Here is a 20,845-nt window from a genome sequence, read left to right as displayed (position 1 = left end):
CTGTATGTCCATGCTCCCACGTCTAAACAATCTACATTCTGTCAACATCCATCCCTTAACTTTCTTTCAAAGTGACATCAAAACCCCCAGTTGAAGAAAAGCCAACAAAACCAGCTCCAGAAGAGAGTGGCGCTCCTCCTCAAGAACCAACTGGATCGAAGGACAAGACACCCCCACCTCCAACCTCCAGCAACAAGGAGCCAGAACCCTCAAAGCCAGAAGGGCCAGGTGTGTCCATGCTCTACGAATATATATAGACAGGATGTATATTTCTCAGAATCAAATCACTCAAAATGTGACTACATTTTTAGATCTCAGAGACGAAGTATGATTGTAACTGGATGGTATGAATGGGTGACCACGTCCGCTAACATGATTTATAAACTGCAAGTTATAGGATGCAGAGGGCTGAATGCTAATCTAATTTATTGTGCTGTACGTCCATGCTCCCACGTTTTTTAAATGTATATTCTTTCAACATCTATCCCTTGCTTTTCTTTCAAAGTGACACCGAAACCGCCGGTTGAGGAAAAGACAACAAAGGCAGTTCCAGAAGAGAGCGGCCCTCCTCCTCCAGAACCAACTGCATCGAAGGAGAAGTCACCCGCACCTCCAACCTCCAGCAACAAGGAGCCAGAACCATCACCCCCAGAAGGTCCAGGTGTGTTCATTTTGCAAGATTTTACATATAAATTCAGGCTGTATAATACTTAGGATCAAATCATACAATGTGACTAAATATGTTAGATCTCATAATCGAATTAGACTTGCACCTGGATGAGGTTTGGATGGGTGACTACTTGTGTAACAGATATCATAGTCAAATATTTTACAATGTGGCTGGAGAGGGCAGAATGCCACGCACCTTTATTGTTCTGTATGTCCATGCTCCCACGTCTAAACAATCTACATTCTGTCAACATCCATCCCTTAACTTTCTTTCAAAGTGACATCAAAACCCCCAGTTGAAGAAAAGCCAACAAAACCAGCTCCAGAAGAGAGTGGCGCTCCTCCTCAAGAACCAACTGGATCGAAGGACAAGACACCCCCACCTCCAACCTCCAGCAACAAGGAGCCAGAACCCTCAAAGCCAGAAGGGCCAGGTGTGTCCATGCTCTACGAATATATATAGACAGGATGTATATTTCTCAGAATCAAATCACTCAAAATGTGACTACATTTTTAGATCTCAGAGACGAAGTATGATTGTAACTGGATGGTATGAATGGGTGACCACGTCCGCTAACATGATTTATAAACTGCAAGTTATAGGATGCAGAGGGCTGAATGCTAATCTAATTTATTGTGCTGTACGTCCATGCTCCCACGTTTTTTAATTGTATATTCCTTCAACATCTATCCCTTGCTTTTCTTTCAAAGTGACACCGAAACCGCCGGTTGAGGACAAGACAACAAAGGCAGTTCCAGAAGAGAGTGGCGCTCCTCCTCAAGAACCAACTGCATCGAAGGAGAAGTCACCCGCACCTCCAACCTCCAGCAACAAGGAGCCAGAACCATCACCCTCAACTCCAGGCCCAGGTACCATGGTGGAATTAGTTGCAACAAAACATGTGTATAATAAATTACATGCAATCATATGTTCAGTAAAAAGCAACCACATGTTCTAGTTGTGCAGGGACATTCCTGGTTACAAAAAGGCTATTCTAGTGTCCTGAAGCATTTAAAATATGGGCTTTTGTCCTGCTTTGCAGTCTACTGGTCCAAAACTTGGCTCATTTACTGGAACAGGGTATGACTAACAGACTCTAGGCTGGGTTGGTAGCAGAATGGGAGGAATTTACGGAGCAGTAGGTCAGCCTGTGTCAGAGTAATTGAGCGACCGTGACTTCGTAAATGTATTTGGTGCTAACAGAAGGGGTATGGCAGCTCACCAGGCTTTCGGGTTGATACTCAACAAAAATTTAAGTAGCTCTATGTTCAGTCCATTCATGATAAAAACTCACTGTATACTTGCTGTACGTAAATACATGTTTTACTGTACACTCGTAGCCAGCGTGCATTCATAGGTATCATGCATTTTATAGCTGTCAGAACATTACTTTGTAGAAATGTAGTTGATATATAGTAACAGTTTGAAGACTGATTCAAAATGTATCTTTGCAGAAGACTGTATTCCAGGCTGGTCTGACTGGTACGATGAGCAATATCCTGATGAAGAAAATGGCGGAGATGAGGAATCTTACCAGAAGGTTATAGCCTCAGGGAAAGTGGTTTGTCTGCCTGACTCACCAGTGCAAAACATTGAATGCAAAGCAGAGAGATTCCCTAATACCCCATGGGAGGAATTGGGCCAGACAATAACTTGTGACAAGAATATAGGACTGAAATGTGTAAATGAGGATCAAGGAGGACTTCCATGTTACAACTACAAGGTCAGATTCTGCTGCTCCAGAGCCGGTGGACCCCCTGCACCAATTCCATCTAAAGCAAGCCCAGGTACCATTCTGGAATAAGTTGCAAAATCACATCGATAATACATTAAATGCCATCATTCATAATTGTGTTTTTTTGGGTTATATCAGGTGAATGTGTATGTAAATGCACCAACACCTGGCACAGCCAATCAGTGAGGTTTGCACTCTTCCTCCAGAACCAACTGCATCGAAGGACAAGACACCCGCACCTCCAACCTCTGGCATCAAGGAGCCAGAACCCTCAAAGCCAGAAGGGCCAGGTGTGTCCATGCTCTACGAATATATATAGACAGGATGTATATTTATCAGAATCAAATTACTCAAAATGTGACTACATTTTTAGATCTCAGAGACGAAGTATGATTGTAACTGGATGGTATGAATGGGTGACCACGTCCGCTAACATGATTTATAAACTGCAAGTTATAGGATGCAGAGGGCTGAATGCTAATCTAATTTATTGTGCTGTACGTCCATGCTCCCACGTTTTTTAAATGTATATTATTTCAACATCTATCCCTTGCTTTTCTTTCAAAGTGACACCGAAACCGCCGGTTGAGGAAAAGACAACAAAGGCAGTTCCAGAAGAGAGTGGCGCTCCTCCTCAAGAACCAACTGCATCGAAGGAGAAGTCACCCGCACCTCCAACCTCCAGCAACAAGGAGCCAGAACCATCACCCCCAGAAGGGCCAGGTGTGTTCATTTTGCAAGATTTTATATATATATACCGGCTGTATAATAATTAGGATCAAATCATACAATGCGACTTTATATGTTAGATCTCATAATCGAATTAAACTTGCACCTGGATGAGGTTTGGATTGGTGACTACTTGTGTAACAGATATCATAGGCAATTTTTGTCACAATGTGGCTGGAGAGGGCAGAATGCCACGCACCTTTATTGTTCTGTATGTCCATGTTCCCACGTCTAAACAATCTACATTCTGTCAACATCCATCCCTTGACTTTCTTTCAAAGTGACACCAAAACCCCCCGTTGAGGAAAAGACACCCCCACCTCCAACCTCCAGCAACAAGGAGCCAGAACCATCGCCCTCAGAAGGGCCAGGTGTGTTCATTTTCTAAGAGTATATCTATATACAGATTTATACTGCTTAGGATCAAATCACACAGAATGTGACTGATTGTGTTAGATGCTATAAACTAAATAGGGTGACGCATGGATGATTTTTAAATGGGTGACTACCTGCATAACTGATGTCATAAGGCTGAATATTTACAATGTGGACTACAGAGTGCAGAATGCCAGAACCCTTTATTGTGCTGTACTTCCATGTTTCCCCATCCATGATTCCCACATTCACACTAAAGAGAGCGTGAGGAGGCCTTAATTGAACAGCGGTTTGGCAAAATTGTACATTATTTTAGAACACTTTCCAGTAACTCATTTGAAAGGCAGATTAAAAGTATCGTCTGAAGGTTGTTTACAACATTTTGCAAGGGGTAATTGAGAATGCATGCGCGATCTTCATTCTGTCAACATCCATCCCTTGCTTTTCTTTCAAAGTGACACCGAAACCTCCGGTTGAAGAAAAATCAACAAAGCCAGCTCCAGAAGAGAGTGGCGCTCCTCCTCAAGAACCAACTGCACCGAAGGACAAGACACCCCCACCTCCAACCTCCGGCATCAATGAGCCAGAACCATCACCCCCAACTCCAGGCCCAGGTACCATATTGGAATTAGTTGCAAAATCAAATATGGATAATATATTAAATGGAATCATATGCTCAAATCAAGCCACCGTATGCTCTGGTAGGGTCAAAACATTGCCGGTTACAAAAGGCTATCGTAGGGTCCTGAAGAATTGTAAAAGTGTGATTTTGTCCTACTTTATAGGCTTCTGGTCCCATACTTGCCTCATTTTACTGGAACAGGGTGGGACTAACGGACTCTAAGCTGAGTTCTTAGTGGAATAGGAGTAACTTACCAAGCAGTCGGTCAGCCTGTTTCAGAGTGACACTTCTTAAATGTGGGCAGTGATGGTGATTAAGGCAGCATAACTACGTAAAAGTAGGTAGTGCTAACAGAAGGGGTTGGCAGCTCACTGTTATGTAGCTTTGAGCCTCCACACCATTCTAAAGCTATACGTATGGTTAAATCAGGATGAAGAGACTCATTGTATACTTCCTGTGCATAAAGATATAGAAAGTTTGTTGTACGCTCATAGCAATGGAGCATTCAGATTTGATACATTTTATAGCTTTAAGAACATTACCTTGGAGAAAAAAGGAGTTGACATATATAGCAATTGTTTGAAGACTGATTAAGAATGTATCTTTGCAGAAGACTGTATTCCAGGCTGGTCTGACTGGTACGATGAGCAATATCCTGATGAAGAAAATGGCGGAGATGAGGAATCTTACCAGAAGGTTATAGCCTCAGGGAAAGTGGTTTGTCTGCCTGACTCACCAGTGCAAAACATTGAATGCAAAGCAGAGAGATTCCCTAATACCCCATGGCAGGAATTAGGCCAGACAATCACTTGTGACAAGAATGAAGGACTGAAATGTGTAAATGAGGATCAAGGAGGACTGCCATGTTACAACTACAAGGTCAGATTCTGCTGCTCCAGAGCAAGTGGACCCCCTGCACCAACTCCTTCTTCACGAAGCCCAGGTACATTGATAAAATTAGTTGCAAAGCACATGGATAATATATTACATGTCATCATACCCATTATGTTTTCTGGGTTACATCGTATAAATATAAATGAGTTTTTAACTCCGCCACCACCGGACACAGCCAATTAGTAAGGTATGCGCTCCTCCTCCAGAACCAACTGGATCGAAGGACAAGACACCCGCACCTCCAACCTCCAGCAACAAGGAGCCAGAACCATCACCCCCAAGTCCAGGCCCAGGTAACATGGTGGAATTAGTTGCACAATCACATATGTATAATATATAAAATGCAATGATATGTTCAATGAAAGCAACCATATTCTCTGGTAGGGCGAGGTCATTGCCAGTTACAAAAGGCTTTCCGAGGGTCCTGAAGGATTGCAAAAGTGTGATTTTGTCCTGCTTTATAGTTTTCTGGTCCCATATTTGGCTCATTTTACTGGAACAGGGTGGGACTAATGGACTCTAAGCTGAGTTTGTAGCGGAATAGAAGTAACTTACTGAGCAGTAGGTCAGGCTGTTTCATAGTGACACTATCAACAATGTGGGCAGTGCTGGTGATTCAGGCAGCATAACTACGTAAAAGTAGGTGGTGCTAACAAAAGGGGTTTGCAGCTCACTGTGCTGTCGCGTTGATCCTCCACAACATTCTGAAGCGTTTCGTACAGTTAATTTGGGATGAAGATACTCATTGTTTACTTCCTTTGCGTAATGATATGCACAGTGTGTTGTATTCACAGGTGTGTTAATGCTGCTCGTTTTTTATGAATATATCTTTATACCAGCTGTATAATACTATCGATCAAATAGCGCAGAATGTGCATACATTTCTCAGATCTCAGAAAGAAAATCGGGTTGCCCTGGATGGTAGGAAAATGTGACCACATTCGTATGATTTGTCATAGACTGCATATTTTAGGCTGCAGAGGGCAGGATAACAAATTCCTTTATTTTGCAGTAATTACATGCTCCCAAGTAAATTCAATATACCTTCTGTCAACACCCATCCGTTGCTTTTCTTTCAAAGTGACACCCAAACCCCCGGTTGAGGAAAAGCCAACAAAGCCAGCTCCAGAAGAGAGTGGCACTCCTCAAGAACCAACTGCACCGAAGGACAAGACACCCCCACTTCCAACCTCCGGCATTAAGGAGCCAGAACCCTCACCCTCAGGAGGGCCAGGTGTGTTCATTTTGTTAGATTATATATATACAGGAAGTTTACTGCTTAGGATCAAATCAAACAACGTCACTTAATTTGTTAGATCTCAGAAACTAATTAAGACTAGCTAATGGATAGGTGTTGGATAGGTGATAATCTGTGTAACAGATTGTCATAGGCTGAATATTTATAATGTGGACTGCAGAGGGCAGATTGCCACACCTCTTTATTATGCTGTACTTCCATGCTCCCCATCCCACGTTCACTAACCCGCACTGATGAGCATGATGAAGCATCGTCAAATAACCCCCCCAACCAAGACACCTTGGGGAGGCTTTAATTGAGCAGTGTATAGGCAAAGAGCTGTACATAATTTAGTATAACTGTCCAGTAACTTATTCGTAATCCAGATTAAAGTATTGTCTGCAGGTTGCTTACAACATTTTACAAGGTTCAACTCAGAATGTTTGAGAAATCTGCATTCCCTTAAGATCCATCCTTGGCTTTTCTTTCAAAGTGCCATCGAAACCCCCTGTTGAGGAAAAGCCAACAAAGCCAGCTCCTGAAGAGAGTGGCGCTCCTCCTCAAGAACCAACTGCACCGAAGGACAAGACACCCCCACCTCCAACCCCCGGCATCAAGGAGCCAGAACCCTCACCCTCAGGAGGGCCAGGTGTGTTCATTTTGTTAGATTATATATATATATATACAGGAAGTTTACTGCTTAGGATCAAATCAAACAAAGTGACTTAATTTGTTAGATCTCAGAAAACAATAAAGACTTGCTAATGGATAGGTGTTGGATAGGTGACAATCTGTGTAACAGATTGTCACAGGCTGAATAATTATAATGTGGACTGCAGAGGGCAGATTGCCACACCTCTTTATTGTGATGTACTTCCATGCTCCCCATCCCACGTTCACTAACCCGCACTGATGAGCATGATGAAGCATCGTCAAACAACCCCCCCCAACCTAGACACCATGGGGAGGCTTTAATTGAGCAGTGTATTGGCAAAGAGCTGTACATAATTTAGTATAACTGTCCAGTAACTTATTCGTAATCCAGATTAAAGTATTGTCTGCAGGTTGCTTACAACATTTTACAAGGTTCAACTCAGAATGTTTGAGAAATCTGCATTCCCTTAAGATCCATCCTTTGCTTTTCTTTCAAAGTGCCATCGAAACCCCCTGTTGAGGAAAAGCCAACAAAGCCAGCTCCTGAAGAGAGTGGCGCTCCTCCTCAAGAACCAACTGCACCGAAGGACAAGACACCCCCACCTCCAACCTCCGGCATCAAGGAGCCAGAACCATCACCCCCAACTCCAGGCCCAGGTACCATATTGGAATTAGTTGCAAAATCAAACAGGTCCCTGCGGGGTGGGCTGGTAGGAACGAATAAGCAAAGAATATAAACATAATGTATTATGACACTTGTTTAGCCAGGAAAGCCTCACTGAGTGTAAAGGTTTTTGTAGGGTCCTGCCAAGTGTTTACAGTAGGGGGCGATGTTGCTACACCTAATCGGACGATACGAAGGGAGAGTTTGAGGCCTAGTTCTAGGCTTTAGGCCTAGCTGTAGGCTTTAGGCCGCTGTGAGTTAATTTTTAATTTAAATGTTTTAATTAAAAGCTATCTCAGTGAATTATAAGGGAATGTTACACTTGTTTAGCCAGGAAAGCGTCACTGAGTCTAAAGGTTTTCGTAGGGTCCTGCCAAGTGTTTGCAGTAGGGGGCGATGTTGCTACACCTAATCGGACATCAGAAGGACGGACGGACGGACGATATAATCTATTGTAGGCTGGTTCACTTCGTTCCTACCTGTAATATGGATAATATATTAAATGGAATCATATGTTCAATTCAAGCCACCGTATGCTCTGGTAGGGTCAAAAGATTGCCGGTTACAAAAGGCTGTCGTAGGGTCCTGAAGAATTGTAAAAGTGTGATTTTGTCCCGCTTTATAGGCTTCTGGTCCCATACTTGGCTCATTTTACTGGAACAGGGTGGGACTAACGGACTCTAAGCTGAGTTCGTAGTGGAATAGGAGTAACTTACCAAGCAGTAGTTCAGCCTGTTTCAGGGTGACACTTCTTAAATGTGGGCAGTGATGGTGGTTAAGGCAGCATAACTACGTAAAAGTAGGTAGTGCTAACAGAAGAGGTTGGCAGCTCACTGTCATGTAGCTTTGAGCCTCCACACCATTCTAAAGCTATACGTATGGTTAAATCAGGATGAAGAGACTAATTGTATACTTCCTGTGCATAATGATATAGAAAGTTTGTTGTACGCTCAAAGCAATGGAGCATTCAGTTTTGATACATTTTATAGCTTTAAGAACATTACCTTGGAGAAAAAAGGAGTTGATATATATAGCAATTGTTTGAAGACTGATTAAGAATGTATCTTTGCAGAAGACTGTACTCCAGGCTGGTCTGACTGGTACGATGAGCAATATCCTGATGAAGAAAATGGCGGAGATGAGGAATCTTACCAGAAGGTCATAGCCTCAGGGAAAGTGGTTTGTCTGCCTGACTCACCAGTGCAAAACATTGAATGCAAAGCAGAGCGATTCCCTAATACCCCATGGCAGGAATTGGGCCAGACAATCACTTGTGACAAGAATGAAGGACTGAAATGTGTAAATGAGGATCAAGGAGGACTGCCATGTTACAACTACAAGGTCAGATTCTGCTGCTCCAGAGCAGGTGGCCCCCCTCCACCACCGATTACTCAGGCCCCAACCAAAGGCGCCCCTGAGAATCCACCAACAGCAGCTGCTCCGGAAACAACGAAAAGGAAACCCAAGTCTCCACCAGTGCCTAAAGAGACGACTATAGGTGAAGGTAACTATGAAAATTGGAACATGAACAACATCAATTCTCTACTAGTTAAAATATACTACACTATGAGTCCTCCTTTACCAGTGGCAAAATATAGTAATAGGTTTTTATCCTTTCAACTGGTACATAAACTGACACCTTTAAACAAGGCATCATGTTTGCAATAGCCACAACACAAGCAGTCAAAATGCAAACAAAAATAAACAACTCTGATGATGATATGCACTGTCCTTGAAGTTGATTGGTCCACACCCGAGACAGCTTTTCTTAGAGCCTAGTCTCCATTGGTGTTGGCTCAGATGACACTAAAAGGCGTACAACTCAAAAACAGTGCAGTGTAAATGCTTACCCCGAGCTCTCAATACTCTGATAGTGCGCTGTTTTTGAGATGTACGCCTTTTGGCATCATCTGGTCCAACACCAATGGAGACTAGGCTTTAAAAAAGCTGTCTCGGGTGTGGACCAATCAACTTCAAGGACTGTGCATATCATTATCATTATCAGAGTTGTTTCTTTTTGTTTGCATTTTACTGCTTGTGTTGTGGTTATTGCTAAAATTATGCCTTGTATAAAGGTGTCAGTTTTTGTACCAGTTGAAAGGATAAAAACCTATTACTATAGTTAAAATATATCACGTCAGTAACATTACCGACCTTCACCTTGTAAACATTCTACCAATCAGATGTATTGTATCTTTATTGTCATCAAAGACAGTTTTTACTCAACACTTAAAACATATAGTTTGGGATATAAGCATAATGCTTGGGTAGTATTTGTAATATTTGACTTACGAATATATACGAAACAGGTGAGTTAAAAAACATTTAAAATTACATTAAACACGTTTTGTGACGTCACATGATAGGTTATAAGCCACCTTTAAATAATGGACGTTTGAAAAGTAAACAAAATCAAGTAAAATACATTGCCCGTGTATGCATGCTATGTAGATAAACATCATGGTACAGGTATCGACTTATTTAATACACACACTACGCCTGGCTAATTTCCCAATTTCTGATGTTAACACAGTGCTCCAGATACTAATTTTCTGAAGTTATTGTTCCCCATTCCACTCGTCCATATGAGTCAATCTTTAGAACGTTTTAAACTAAATTTAAACGGTGTAAAAAGCCAGCCATTTGGTCAAATGATGCAGTCATCCATTTCAATTTGCAGACCCAACATTTGGATGGGTCCACTTCACTGGAATCAATTGAAACTGTAAACTACTTACCTGTCCTAACAAACATTATTTTGGGACATATACTAGTCAGTGATAACGATGTGCATTTTTTTATTCTATACACACCATAATTCACGTTTTTTTTTATTTTGCAGAATGGATTCTTCCAGTAACACGGCAACATATTGAGGCTACAAAACCAAATGAAACACCCACCAATCAAGGTAAGGATTGGAGTGTGGTAACATAGTCTTGAGGCCTGTTTTAATGCATATGAAGTATAGTAAACTACGGTGGGAAACCACTTGACGGGTAGCACACTTTATTCACACTTGGGTTGTCACAATAACACGTGTTGTCACTACAGCTCACGCTACACGTTCCACCCGACACGGGTGGTAACTACAGCTCACGCTACACGTTCCACCCAACACGGGTGGTAACTACAGCTCACGCTACCCGTTCCATCCGGCTACACACACACGGGCATTCCAGCCCCGTAGCATCCGGGGAACCTCTAGACCCACCCCAGCTTGGGTACGGATCACGACCACTGGGTCCCGCGGCCCGGTCCTCACACGGACGTCCGGCCCCCGGTCCCAAGGTCCCGCCTCTGAGCCACACAGGGCCCCGGTCCTTACAAGGACAGCGGGACTAGGTGTCTCAGGGCCCTATCTCTTCCTCCTCCGTCTTCCGTCTTCACTGGTCACCAACTTCTCCCCGAGCGCCCGCGCGCACCGCCTTATATAGCCCTCCGCTCCAAGGAGACAGAGCCTATGCGGACCGCGATGTGAGCACCCACCCTAGCCGACCAATCATTATGCGCTGCCCCACGATCCCTTCTCGTGTCAGCGCACATAACCAATCACCACGCGCTGCCACACGATCCATCACTGTCAGCGTGCGTCACCAACACACAGCCAATCACCATCACATAACCCATGACCCCGCGCTGACCTACTATCCCTCACCGTCAGCGCGCGTCACCAAGACACAGCCAATCACCACGCGCTACCCCACGATCCGTACTACCAGCGCGTATCACCACTACACATACATATGGTTTAAATATTTTCCAAAATCTGTTCGAATTTCATCACTGATTAATGTTATATGTTTGCAGACGAGTGTGCTTTAGGCTGGTCTGAGTGGTACGATGATCAATATCCTGATGAAGAAAATGGCGGAGATGAAGAATCCTACCAAAAGATTATAGACTCGGGGAGAGAGGTTTGTCTGCCTGACTCATCAGTGGAAAAAATTGACTGCAAAGCAGAGAGATTCCCTAATACCCCATGGGAGGAATTGGGGCAAATAATCACTTGTGACCAGAGCACAGGCTTGACATGCTCTAATAACGATCAGGACTTTTTGCCATGTTACAACTATAAGATCAGATTCTGCTGCTCCAAATCAGGTGGACCCCCTCCACCATCCAATACTCAGGCCCCAACCAAAGGGGCCCCTGAGAAACCAACGACAGCAGCGGCTCCAGAAACAACGAAAAGGAAACCAGCGCCCCCACCAGTGCCTGAAGAAACAACTTCAGCTAAAGGTAAAGTAAGAATAGCGATCAAAGTTGAATTTAATGCTGACCAAACATTTTTTTAAAGAAATATACTTCAAAGCCTTTAGCATGAGCAAATGTTTACTTAAATCATATATAATAAAGGTATATACTTTGGTATTAATTTGAGATCTGTCTGTTTTATGCAGGCGGCAGTGTTTCAGTGACACAAGCCTCAAGAAAGACACCACAGCCATCTGAAAAACCAACACCCAACGGTAATTCATGAATGTGATTGCAGTGTTAAAAGTCTAACGTCATATATCCATATTTTTACAAGGCCATAATATCACTTATAGAAATGGAAATGATGGGACATCTCTTACATTTCGAAGAAAGAATGCATTTGACAGATTTGCTCACTGCAGACTTCCATGTTTACCGCACCTCCAACTTACATATAGAATGAGCCAGAACCACCATCTACCCCAGGCTCAGGTATCATGGTGGAATTTGTTACAAAATCACGATGGGATAATGTTGAATTCTATCATACAGTTAAAGGAACCAAATGTTCTGGTTTGGAAGGGGGGAGTCCTGGATTCAGAAAAAGTTATCCTGGTGTGCGGAAGCATTGGCAAAATTGGGATTTTTTCCTGCTTTAAAGTCTTCCGGTCGAATATTTTTACGTAATTCTAATTTTCTATTTTTTTAAAATTAATTTTTACCTGTCTACGTGACTTTACCGATAGATCCAAAGAATATTTAAACTGCATGTTATAGACTGCAGAGATCCGAATGCCACATCCCCTTTATTGTGCTGTATGTAAATGCTCCCCCATTCCACGTTCACTAATTCGCACTGAAGAGCATGATGAAGCACGGTCAAATAACCCCCGCAACTCAAACAGAGTGGGGAGGCTTCAATTAAGCAGTGTATTGGCAAAAGGGATGTACATTATTTAGTATTACTTTCCAGTAACCCATTCATAATGCAAATTTAAAGTATCGAATGAAGGTTGCTTACGACATTTTATGTGGTTAAACTGAGAATGCATGAGCAAAATCTGCATTCTGTTAACATCCATCCCTTGATTTTCTTTCAGTGACACCCAAACCCCCGGTTGAGGAAAAGCCAACAAAGCCAGCTCCCGAAGAGAGTGGCCCTCCGCATCAAGAACCAACTGCACCGAAGGACAAGACACCCCCACCTCCAACCTCCGGCAACAAGGAGCCTGAACCGACACCCCCCGAAGGGCCAGGTGTGTTACATTTGCAAGTTTTTTGAATGTATACATGTTTATACCGGCCATATAATACTTACGATCAAATAGCGCAAAATGCGCATACATTTCTCAGATCTAAGAAATGAAATAGGTTTGCCCTGGAAGTCATGAATGGTTAACAACATCCATAACATGTATTATAGATTGCATGTTATAGGCTGCAGAGGGCAAATACCACATTCCTTTATTGTCCTGTACTTCCATGCTCCCAAGTCAATGGAATGTACATTCTGTCAACATCTATCCCTGGCTTTTCTTTCAAAGTGACACCTAAACCCCCGGTTGAGGAAAAGCCAACAAAGCCAGCTCCAGAAGAGAGTGGCGCTCCTCCTCAAGAACCAACTGCACCGAAGGACAAGACACCCCCACCTCCAACCTCCGGCATCAAGGAGCCAGAACCATCACCCCCAAGGCCAGGCCCAGGTACCATAGTGGAATTAGTTGCAAAATCACATATAGATTATATATAAAATGCAATCCTATGTTCAATGAAAGCAACCATATGCTCTGGTAGGGTGAGGTCGTTGCCGGTAACAAAAGGCTGTCCTAGGGTCCTGAAGCATTGCAAAAGTGTGATTTTGCCCTTCTTTATAGTCTTCTGGTCCCATACTTGGCTCATTTTACTGGAACAGGGTCGGACCAACGGACTCTAAGCTGGGTTTTTAGCGTAATAGGAGTAACTTACCGAGTAGTAGGTCAGGCTGTTTCATAGTGACACTACCAACAATGTGGGCAGTGCTGATGATTCAGGCAGCATAACTACGTAAAAGTAGGTGGTGCTAACAAAAGGGGTTTGCAGCTCACTGTGCTTTAGCGTTGATCCTCCGCAACATTCTGAAGCGTTTCGTACAGTTAATTCGGGATGAAGATACTCATTGTATACTTCATGTGCATAATGATATACACAGTTTGTTGTATTCTCAGGTGTGTTAATGTTGCAAATTTTTTATGAATATATCTTTATACCAGCTGTATAATACTATTGATCAAATAGCGCAGAATGTGAATACATTTCTCAGATCTCATAAACAAAATAGGGTTGCCCTGGATGGTAGGAAAATGTGACCTCATTCGTATGATGTGTCATATGTAGCACACTCGAAATGAAGGATGTGGGCAGGTGCTCCAAATCGAGGGCAAGCACATTTATTGCGGTTAATAGCAATATTGTGAAGAACAGCACCGTCACTCTGTAAAATGCAACAGCACGTGTTACAACCAGCATTGCTCCTGAGTCGCCATTAACCATGATTATTCATTAACAGTTTTCTCTTCACCCCAATTCTACTACTGATAAACCATCTTTGTCTTTGACAATCACATTTGCACATCACTATTCGAATATTCCTTTAATCCTAAGCTGTATGTCTATACCATCCACTTATATCGGTATCTTACACCCATTATATGTACTGTATGTGTACAGTATACGTACTGTATATCACCATTGTACAGTTTACTACTTTACATGTGTTCTATTCTCAATAGCATTGCAAGTAGCCATACTCTGGGTACATGGGCATGGTTATAGACTAAACAGTATTAGGGTTAGAGAATTACAATGACAGTAGGTAATTACAGTGCATCATCCCTTTACAGTGCACAGTGCTAAAACGCCTCTAATTGCAAATATCACAAACGAACAATTCAAAGCCAAGCTTAAAGTCTAGAACAAGTCTATAACAAGTCTAGAACATTTATATAACGATCAAAAACAACCTTTGGCACCTTTACCTGTAAAATGCAACAGCACGTGTGTTACAACCAGCATTGCTCCCGAGTCACCATTAACCATGTGAGTGGTATATCCGCGCGGTCATTCAATAACCCTGCCAGCCACCTACAGGCCCGACTCAGTCATCACTTGCTGCTGTACACACATGCATTGATGCGCTGCACAGCACATCAGGATTTTCACAGAACCACACTGTACTCCCTTGCTTCACAAGGACATAATTAAAAGAGTGATCCATTCCTAATGTGCCACACATAGACTGCATGTTATCAGCTGCAGATAGCAGGATAACAAATTACTTTATTTTGTTGTACTTACATGTTCCCAAGTCAATGCAATGTACATTCTGTCAACACCCAATCCCTGGCTTTTCTTTCAAAGTGACACCGAAACTGCCGGTTGAGGAAAAGCCAACAAAGCCAGCTCCAGAAGAGAGTGGCGCTCCTCCTCAAGAACCAACTGCACCGAAGGACAAGACACCCCCACCTCCAACCTCCGGCATAAAGGAGCCAGAACTCTCACCCTCAGAAGGGCCAGGTGTGCTCATTTTGTAAAATTATATATATACAGGAAGTATACTGCTTAGGATCAAATCAAACAATGTGACTTAATTTGTTAGATCTCAGAATCGAATTAGACTTGCGCCTGGATGGGTTTTGGATAGTGACAATCTGTGTAACAGATGTCATAGGCTGAATATTTACAATATGGACTGCACAGAGCAGAATGCCACACCTCTTTATTGTGATGTACATCCATGCTCCCCATTCCACGTTCCCTAACCCGCACTTATGAGCATGATAAAGGATGGTCAAATAACCCCCCCAACGCAGACACCATGGGGAGGATTTAATTGAGCAGTGTATTGGCAAACAGCTATACATGATTTAGTATAACTTTCAATTACATTATTTGTAATGCAGATTGAAAGTATCGACTGAAGGTTGCTTACAACATTTTACAAGGTTCAAATGAAAATGGATGAGCAATCTAAATTCTGTCAACATCCATCCCTTGCTTTTCTTTCAAAGTGACACCCAAACCCCCGGTTGAGGAAAAGCCAACAAAGCCAGCTCCAGAAGAGAGTGGCGCTTCTCCTCAAGAACCAACTGCACCGAAGGACAAGACACCCCCACCTCCAACCTCCGGCAACATGGAGCCAGAACCGACACCCCCCGAAGGGCCAGGTGTGTTACGTTTGCAAGTTTTTTTTAATGTATATATGTTGATACCGGCCATATAATACTTACAATCAAATAGCGCAAAATGCTCATACATTTTTCAGATCTCAGAAATGAAATAGGTTTGCCCTGGAAGTCAGGAATGGTTAACAACATCCATAACATGTATTATAGATTGCATGTTATAGGCTGCAGAGGGCAGGATACCACATTCCTTCATTTTGCTGTACTTACATGTTCACAAGTCAATGCAATGTACGTTCTGTCAAAACCAATCCTTGGCTTTTCTTCCAAAGTGACACCGAAACCCCCGGTTGAGGAAAAGCCAACAAAGGCAGCTCCAGAAGAGAGTGGCGCTCCTCCTCAAGAACCAACTGCACCGAAGGACAAGACACCCGCACCTCCAACTTCCAGCAACAAGGAGCCAGAACCATCACCCCCAACTCCAGGCCCAGGTACCATATTGGAATTAGTTGCAAAATAAAAAATATGGATAATATATTTAATGGAATCATATGTTCAGTTCAAGCCACGTATGCTCTGGTAGGGTCAAAACATTGCCGGTTACAAAAGGCCATCGTAGGGTCCTGAAGAATTGTAAAAGTGTGATTTTGTCCGGCTTTATAGGCTTCTGGTCCCATACTTGGCTCATTTTACTGGAACAGGGTGGGACTAACGGACTCTAAGCTGAGTTCTTAGTGGAATAGGAGTAACAGTCGGTCAGCCTGTTCCAGAGTGACACTTCTTAAATGTGGGCAGTGATGGTGATTAAGGCAGCATAACTACGTAAACGTAGGTGGTGCTAACAGAAGGTGTTGGCAGCTCACTTTATTTAGCTTTGAGCCTCCACAACATTCTGAAGCTATACGTTCGGTTATTTCAGGATGAAGAGACTCATTGTATACTTCCTGTGCATAATGATATAGAAAGTTTGTTGAACGCTCATAGCAATGGAGCATTCAGTTTTGATAGATTTCATAGCTTTAAGAACAATACCTTGGAGAAAAAGTAGTTGATATATATCGTAATCGTTTGAAGACTGATTAAAAATGTATCTTTGCAGAAGACTGTACTCCAGGCTGGTCTGATTGGTACGATGAGCAATATCCTGATGAAGAAAATGGCGGAGATGAGGAATCTTACCAGAAGGTTATAGCCTCAGGGAAAGTGGTTTGTCTGTCTGACTCACCAGTGCAAAACATTGAATGCAAAGCAGAGCGATTCCCTAATACCCCATGGCAGGAATTGGGCCAGACAATCACTTGTGACAAGAATGAAGGACTGAAATGTGTAAATGAGGATCAAGGAGGACTGCCATGTTACAACTACAAGGTCAGATTCTGCTGCTCCAGAGCAGGTGGACCCCCGGCACCACCCATTACTCAGGCCCCAACCAAAGGGGCCCCTGAGAAACCACCAACAGCAGCTGCTCCGGAAACAACGAAAAGGAAACCAAAGTCCCCACCAGTGCCTAAAGAGACGACTATAGGTGAAGGTAACTTTGACAATGGTGACATGAACAACATCAATTCTCTGCTAGTTAAAATAAATTACGTCAGTAAAATTACCGACCTTCACCTTGTAAACATTCCACCAATCAGAAGTATTGTATTTTTATTGGAATCAAAAACAGCTTTTACTCAACATTGAAAACCTTACTTTGGGAAAAAATAACAATGCTTTGGCAGTTTTTCTAATATTAGACTTATGAATATATTCGAAACACGTGAGATCAAAAACATTTAAAATGACTTTAAACACGTTTTGTGACGTCACATGATAGGTTATAATCCACGTTTAATAATGGACGTTTGAAAAGTAAACAATCAAGTAAAATACATTGCCCTTGTATGCATGCTATATAGATAAACATCATGCTACAGGTATCCACGTATTAAATACACACATTACACCTGGATAATTTCCCAATTTCTGATGTTAACACAATGCTCCAGATACTAATTTGCTGAAGTTATTGTTCCCCATTCCACTCGTTCCTATGATTCAATGTGACCAAACTCAAAACTATTTACCTGTCCTAACAAAAAATATTTTGGGAGATGTAATATTCAGTGATAATGATGATGTGTATTATTTATGCGATACACACATCATAATTCAAGTATATTTTTTGCAGAATGGATTGTTCCAGCAACACAGCAACCAATTGAGGCTACAAAACCCACCAAACAAGGTAAGGATTGGAGTGTGGGAACATAATCTTGAGGCCTGTTTGAATGCATACATATGGTTGAAATATTTTGCTAAATCTGCTGGAATCTCATCACTGATTAATGTTATATGTTTGCAGAAGAGTGTGCTTTAGGCTGGTCTGAGTGGTATGATGATCAATACCCTGATGAAGAAAATGGCGGAGATGAGGAATCCTACCAAAAGGTTATAGAGTCGGGGAAAGAGGTCTGTCTGCCTGACTCATCAGTGGAAAAAATTGACTGCAAAGCAGAGAGATTCCCTAATACTCCATGGGAGGAATTGGGCCAGACGATCACTTGTGACAAGAGCACAGGCTTGAAATGCTCTAATAACGATCAGGACTTTCTGCCATGTTATAACTACAAGGTCAGATTCTGCTGCTCCAGAGCAGGTGGACCCCCTGCACCAATTCCATCTAAAGCAAGCCCAGGTACCATTCTGGAATTAGTTGCAAAATCACATAGTTAATATATTAAATGCCATCATTCATAGTTGAGTTTTTTTGTTGGATCAGGTAAATGTGTATTTAAATGCACCACCACCTGGCAAAGCCAATCAGTGAGGTTTGCACTCTTCCTCCAGAACCAACTGCATCGAAGGACAAGACACCCCCACCTCCAACCTCCAGCATCAAGGAGCCAGAACCCTCAAAGCCAGAAGGGCCAGGTGTGTCCATGCTCTACGAATATATATAGACAGGATGTATATTTCTCAGAATCAAATCACTCAAAATGTGACTACATTTTTAGATCTCAGAGACGAAGTATGATTGTAACTGGATGGTATGAATGGGTGACCACGTCCGCTAACATGATTTATAAACTGCAAGTTATAGGATGCAGAGGGCTGAATGCTAATCTAATTTATTGTGCTGTACGTCCATGCTCCCACGTTTTTTAAATGTATATTCTTTCAACATCTATCCCTTGCTTTTCTTTCAAAGTGACACCGAAACCGCCGGTTGAGGAAAAGACAACAAAGGCAGTTCCAGAAGAGAGCGGCCCTCCTCCTCCAGAACCAACTGCATCGAAGGAGAAATCACCCGCACCTCCAACCTCCAGCAACAAGGAGCCAGAACCATCACCCCCAGAAGGTCCAGGTGTGTTCATTTTGCAAGATTTTACATATAAATTCAGGCTGTATAATACTTAGGATCAAATCATACAATGTGACTAAATATGTTAGATCTCATAATCGAATTAGACTTGCACCTGGATGAGGTTTGGATGGGTGACTACTTGTGTAACAGATATCATAGTCAAATATTTTACAATGTGGCTGGAGAGGGCAGAATGCCACGCACCTTTATTGTTCTGTATGTCCATGCTCCCACGTCTAAACAATCTACATTCTGTCAACATCCATCCCTTAACTTTCTTTCAAAGTGACATCAAAACCCCCAGTTGAAGAAAAGCCAACAAAACCAGCTCCAGAAGAGAGTGGCGCTCCTCCTCAAGAACCAACTGGATCGAAGGACAAGACACCCCCACCTCCAACCTCCAGCAACAAGGAGCCAGAACCCTCAAAGCCAGAAGGGCCAGGTGTGTCCATGCTCTACGAATATATATAGACAGGATGTATATTTCTCAGAATCAAATCACTCAAAATGTGACTACATTTTTAGATCTCAGAGACGAAGTATGATTGTAACTGGATGGTATGAATGGGTGACCACGTCCGCTAACATGATTTATAAACTGCAAGTTATAGGATGCAGAGGGCTGAATGCTAATCTAATTTATTGTGCTGTACGTCCATGCTCCCACGTTTTTTAATTGTATATTCCTTCAACATCTATCCCTTGCTTTTCTTTCAAAGTGACACCGAAACCGCCGGTTGAGGACAAGACAACAAAGGCAGTTCCAGAAGAGAGTGGCGCTCCTCCTCAAGAACCAACTGCATCGAAGGAGAAGTCACCCGCACCTCCAACCTCCAGCAACAAGGAGCCAGAACCATCACCCTCAACTCCAGGCCCAGGTACCATGGTGGAATTAGTTGCAACAAAACATGTGTATAATAAATTACATGCAATCATATGTTCAGTAAAAAGCAACCACATGTTCTAGTTGTGCAGGGACATTCCTGGTTACAAAAAGGCTATTCTAGTGTCCTGAAGCATTTAAAATATGGGCTTTTGTCCTGCTTTGCAGTCTACTGGTCCAAAACTTGGCTCATTTACTGGAACAGGGTATGACTAACAGACTCTAGGCTGGGTTGGTAGCAGAATGGGAGGAATTTACGGAGCAGTAGGTCAGCCTGTGTCAGAGTAATTGAGCGACCGTGACTTCGTAAACGTATTTGGTGCTAACAGAAGGGGTATGGCAGCTCACCAGGCTTTCGGGTTGATACTCAACACAAATTTAAGTAGCTCTATGTTCAGTCCATTCATGATAAAAACTCACTGTATACTTGCTGTACGTAAATACATGTTTTACTGTACACTCGTAGCCAGCGTGCATTCATAGGTATCATGCATTTTATAGCTGTCAGAACATTACTTTGTAGAAATGTAGTTGATATATAGTAACAGTTTGAAGACTGATTAAAAATGTATCTTTGCAGAAGACTGTATTCCAGGCTGGTCTGACTGGTACGATGAGCAATATCCTGATGAAGAAAATGGCGGAGATGAGGAATCTTACCAGAAGGTTATAG

General features: G+C 42.6%; 2 protein-coding genes and 1 long non-coding RNA gene across 3 annotated transcripts; all 3 read left to right on the top strand.

Annotated features, from left to right (window-relative positions):
* The first annotated feature begins 4,972 nt into the window (after positions 1-4,972).
* On the top strand, positions 4,973-13,713 carry LOC144737626 (uncharacterized). Its single transcript, XM_078620395.1, has 11 exons — positions 4,973-5,074; positions 5,201-5,318; positions 6,107-6,259; positions 7,415-7,573; positions 8,653-9,084; positions 10,423-10,491; positions 11,391-11,822; positions 11,984-12,052; positions 12,881-13,036; positions 13,325-13,483; positions 13,655-13,713. The coding sequence occupies exons 1-11, from the start codon at positions 4,973-4,975 to the stop codon at positions 13,711-13,713; spliced, it is 1,908 nt and encodes a 635-aa protein (XP_078476521.1).
* Positions 13,714-15,174: 1,461 nt separating this feature from the next.
* Positions 15,175-16,431, top strand: LOC144737639 (uncharacterized). The gene is made up of 3 exons (XR_013589044.1): positions 15,175-15,332; positions 15,827-15,982; positions 16,273-16,431. It is a non-coding gene; the product is annotated as an uncharacterized LOC144737639 (long non-coding RNA).
* A 60-nt stretch (positions 16,432-16,491) lies between these two features.
* Positions 16,492-19,002, top strand: LOC144737625 (mucin-5AC-like). Its single transcript, XM_078620394.1, has 5 exons — positions 16,492-16,519; positions 17,040-17,471; positions 18,114-18,170; positions 18,288-18,620; positions 18,773-19,002. Exons 1-5 carry the CDS (start codon positions 16,492-16,494, stop codon positions 18,883-18,885), a joined length of 963 nt encoding a protein of 320 aa, XP_078476520.1. The 3' UTR covers positions 18,886-19,002.
* The last annotated feature ends 1,843 nt before the right edge of the window (positions 19,003-20,845 follow it).

Source organism: Lampetra planeri, chromosome 72 (assembly GCF_965212315.1).
Source record: "Lampetra planeri chromosome 72, kcLamPlan1.2.h2, whole genome shotgun sequence".
In the NCBI taxonomy this organism is placed as follows: domain Eukaryota; kingdom Metazoa; phylum Chordata; class Hyperoartia; order Petromyzontiformes; family Petromyzontidae; genus Lampetra; species Lampetra planeri.
This window is presented reverse-complemented; position numbering and strand designations above follow the sequence as displayed.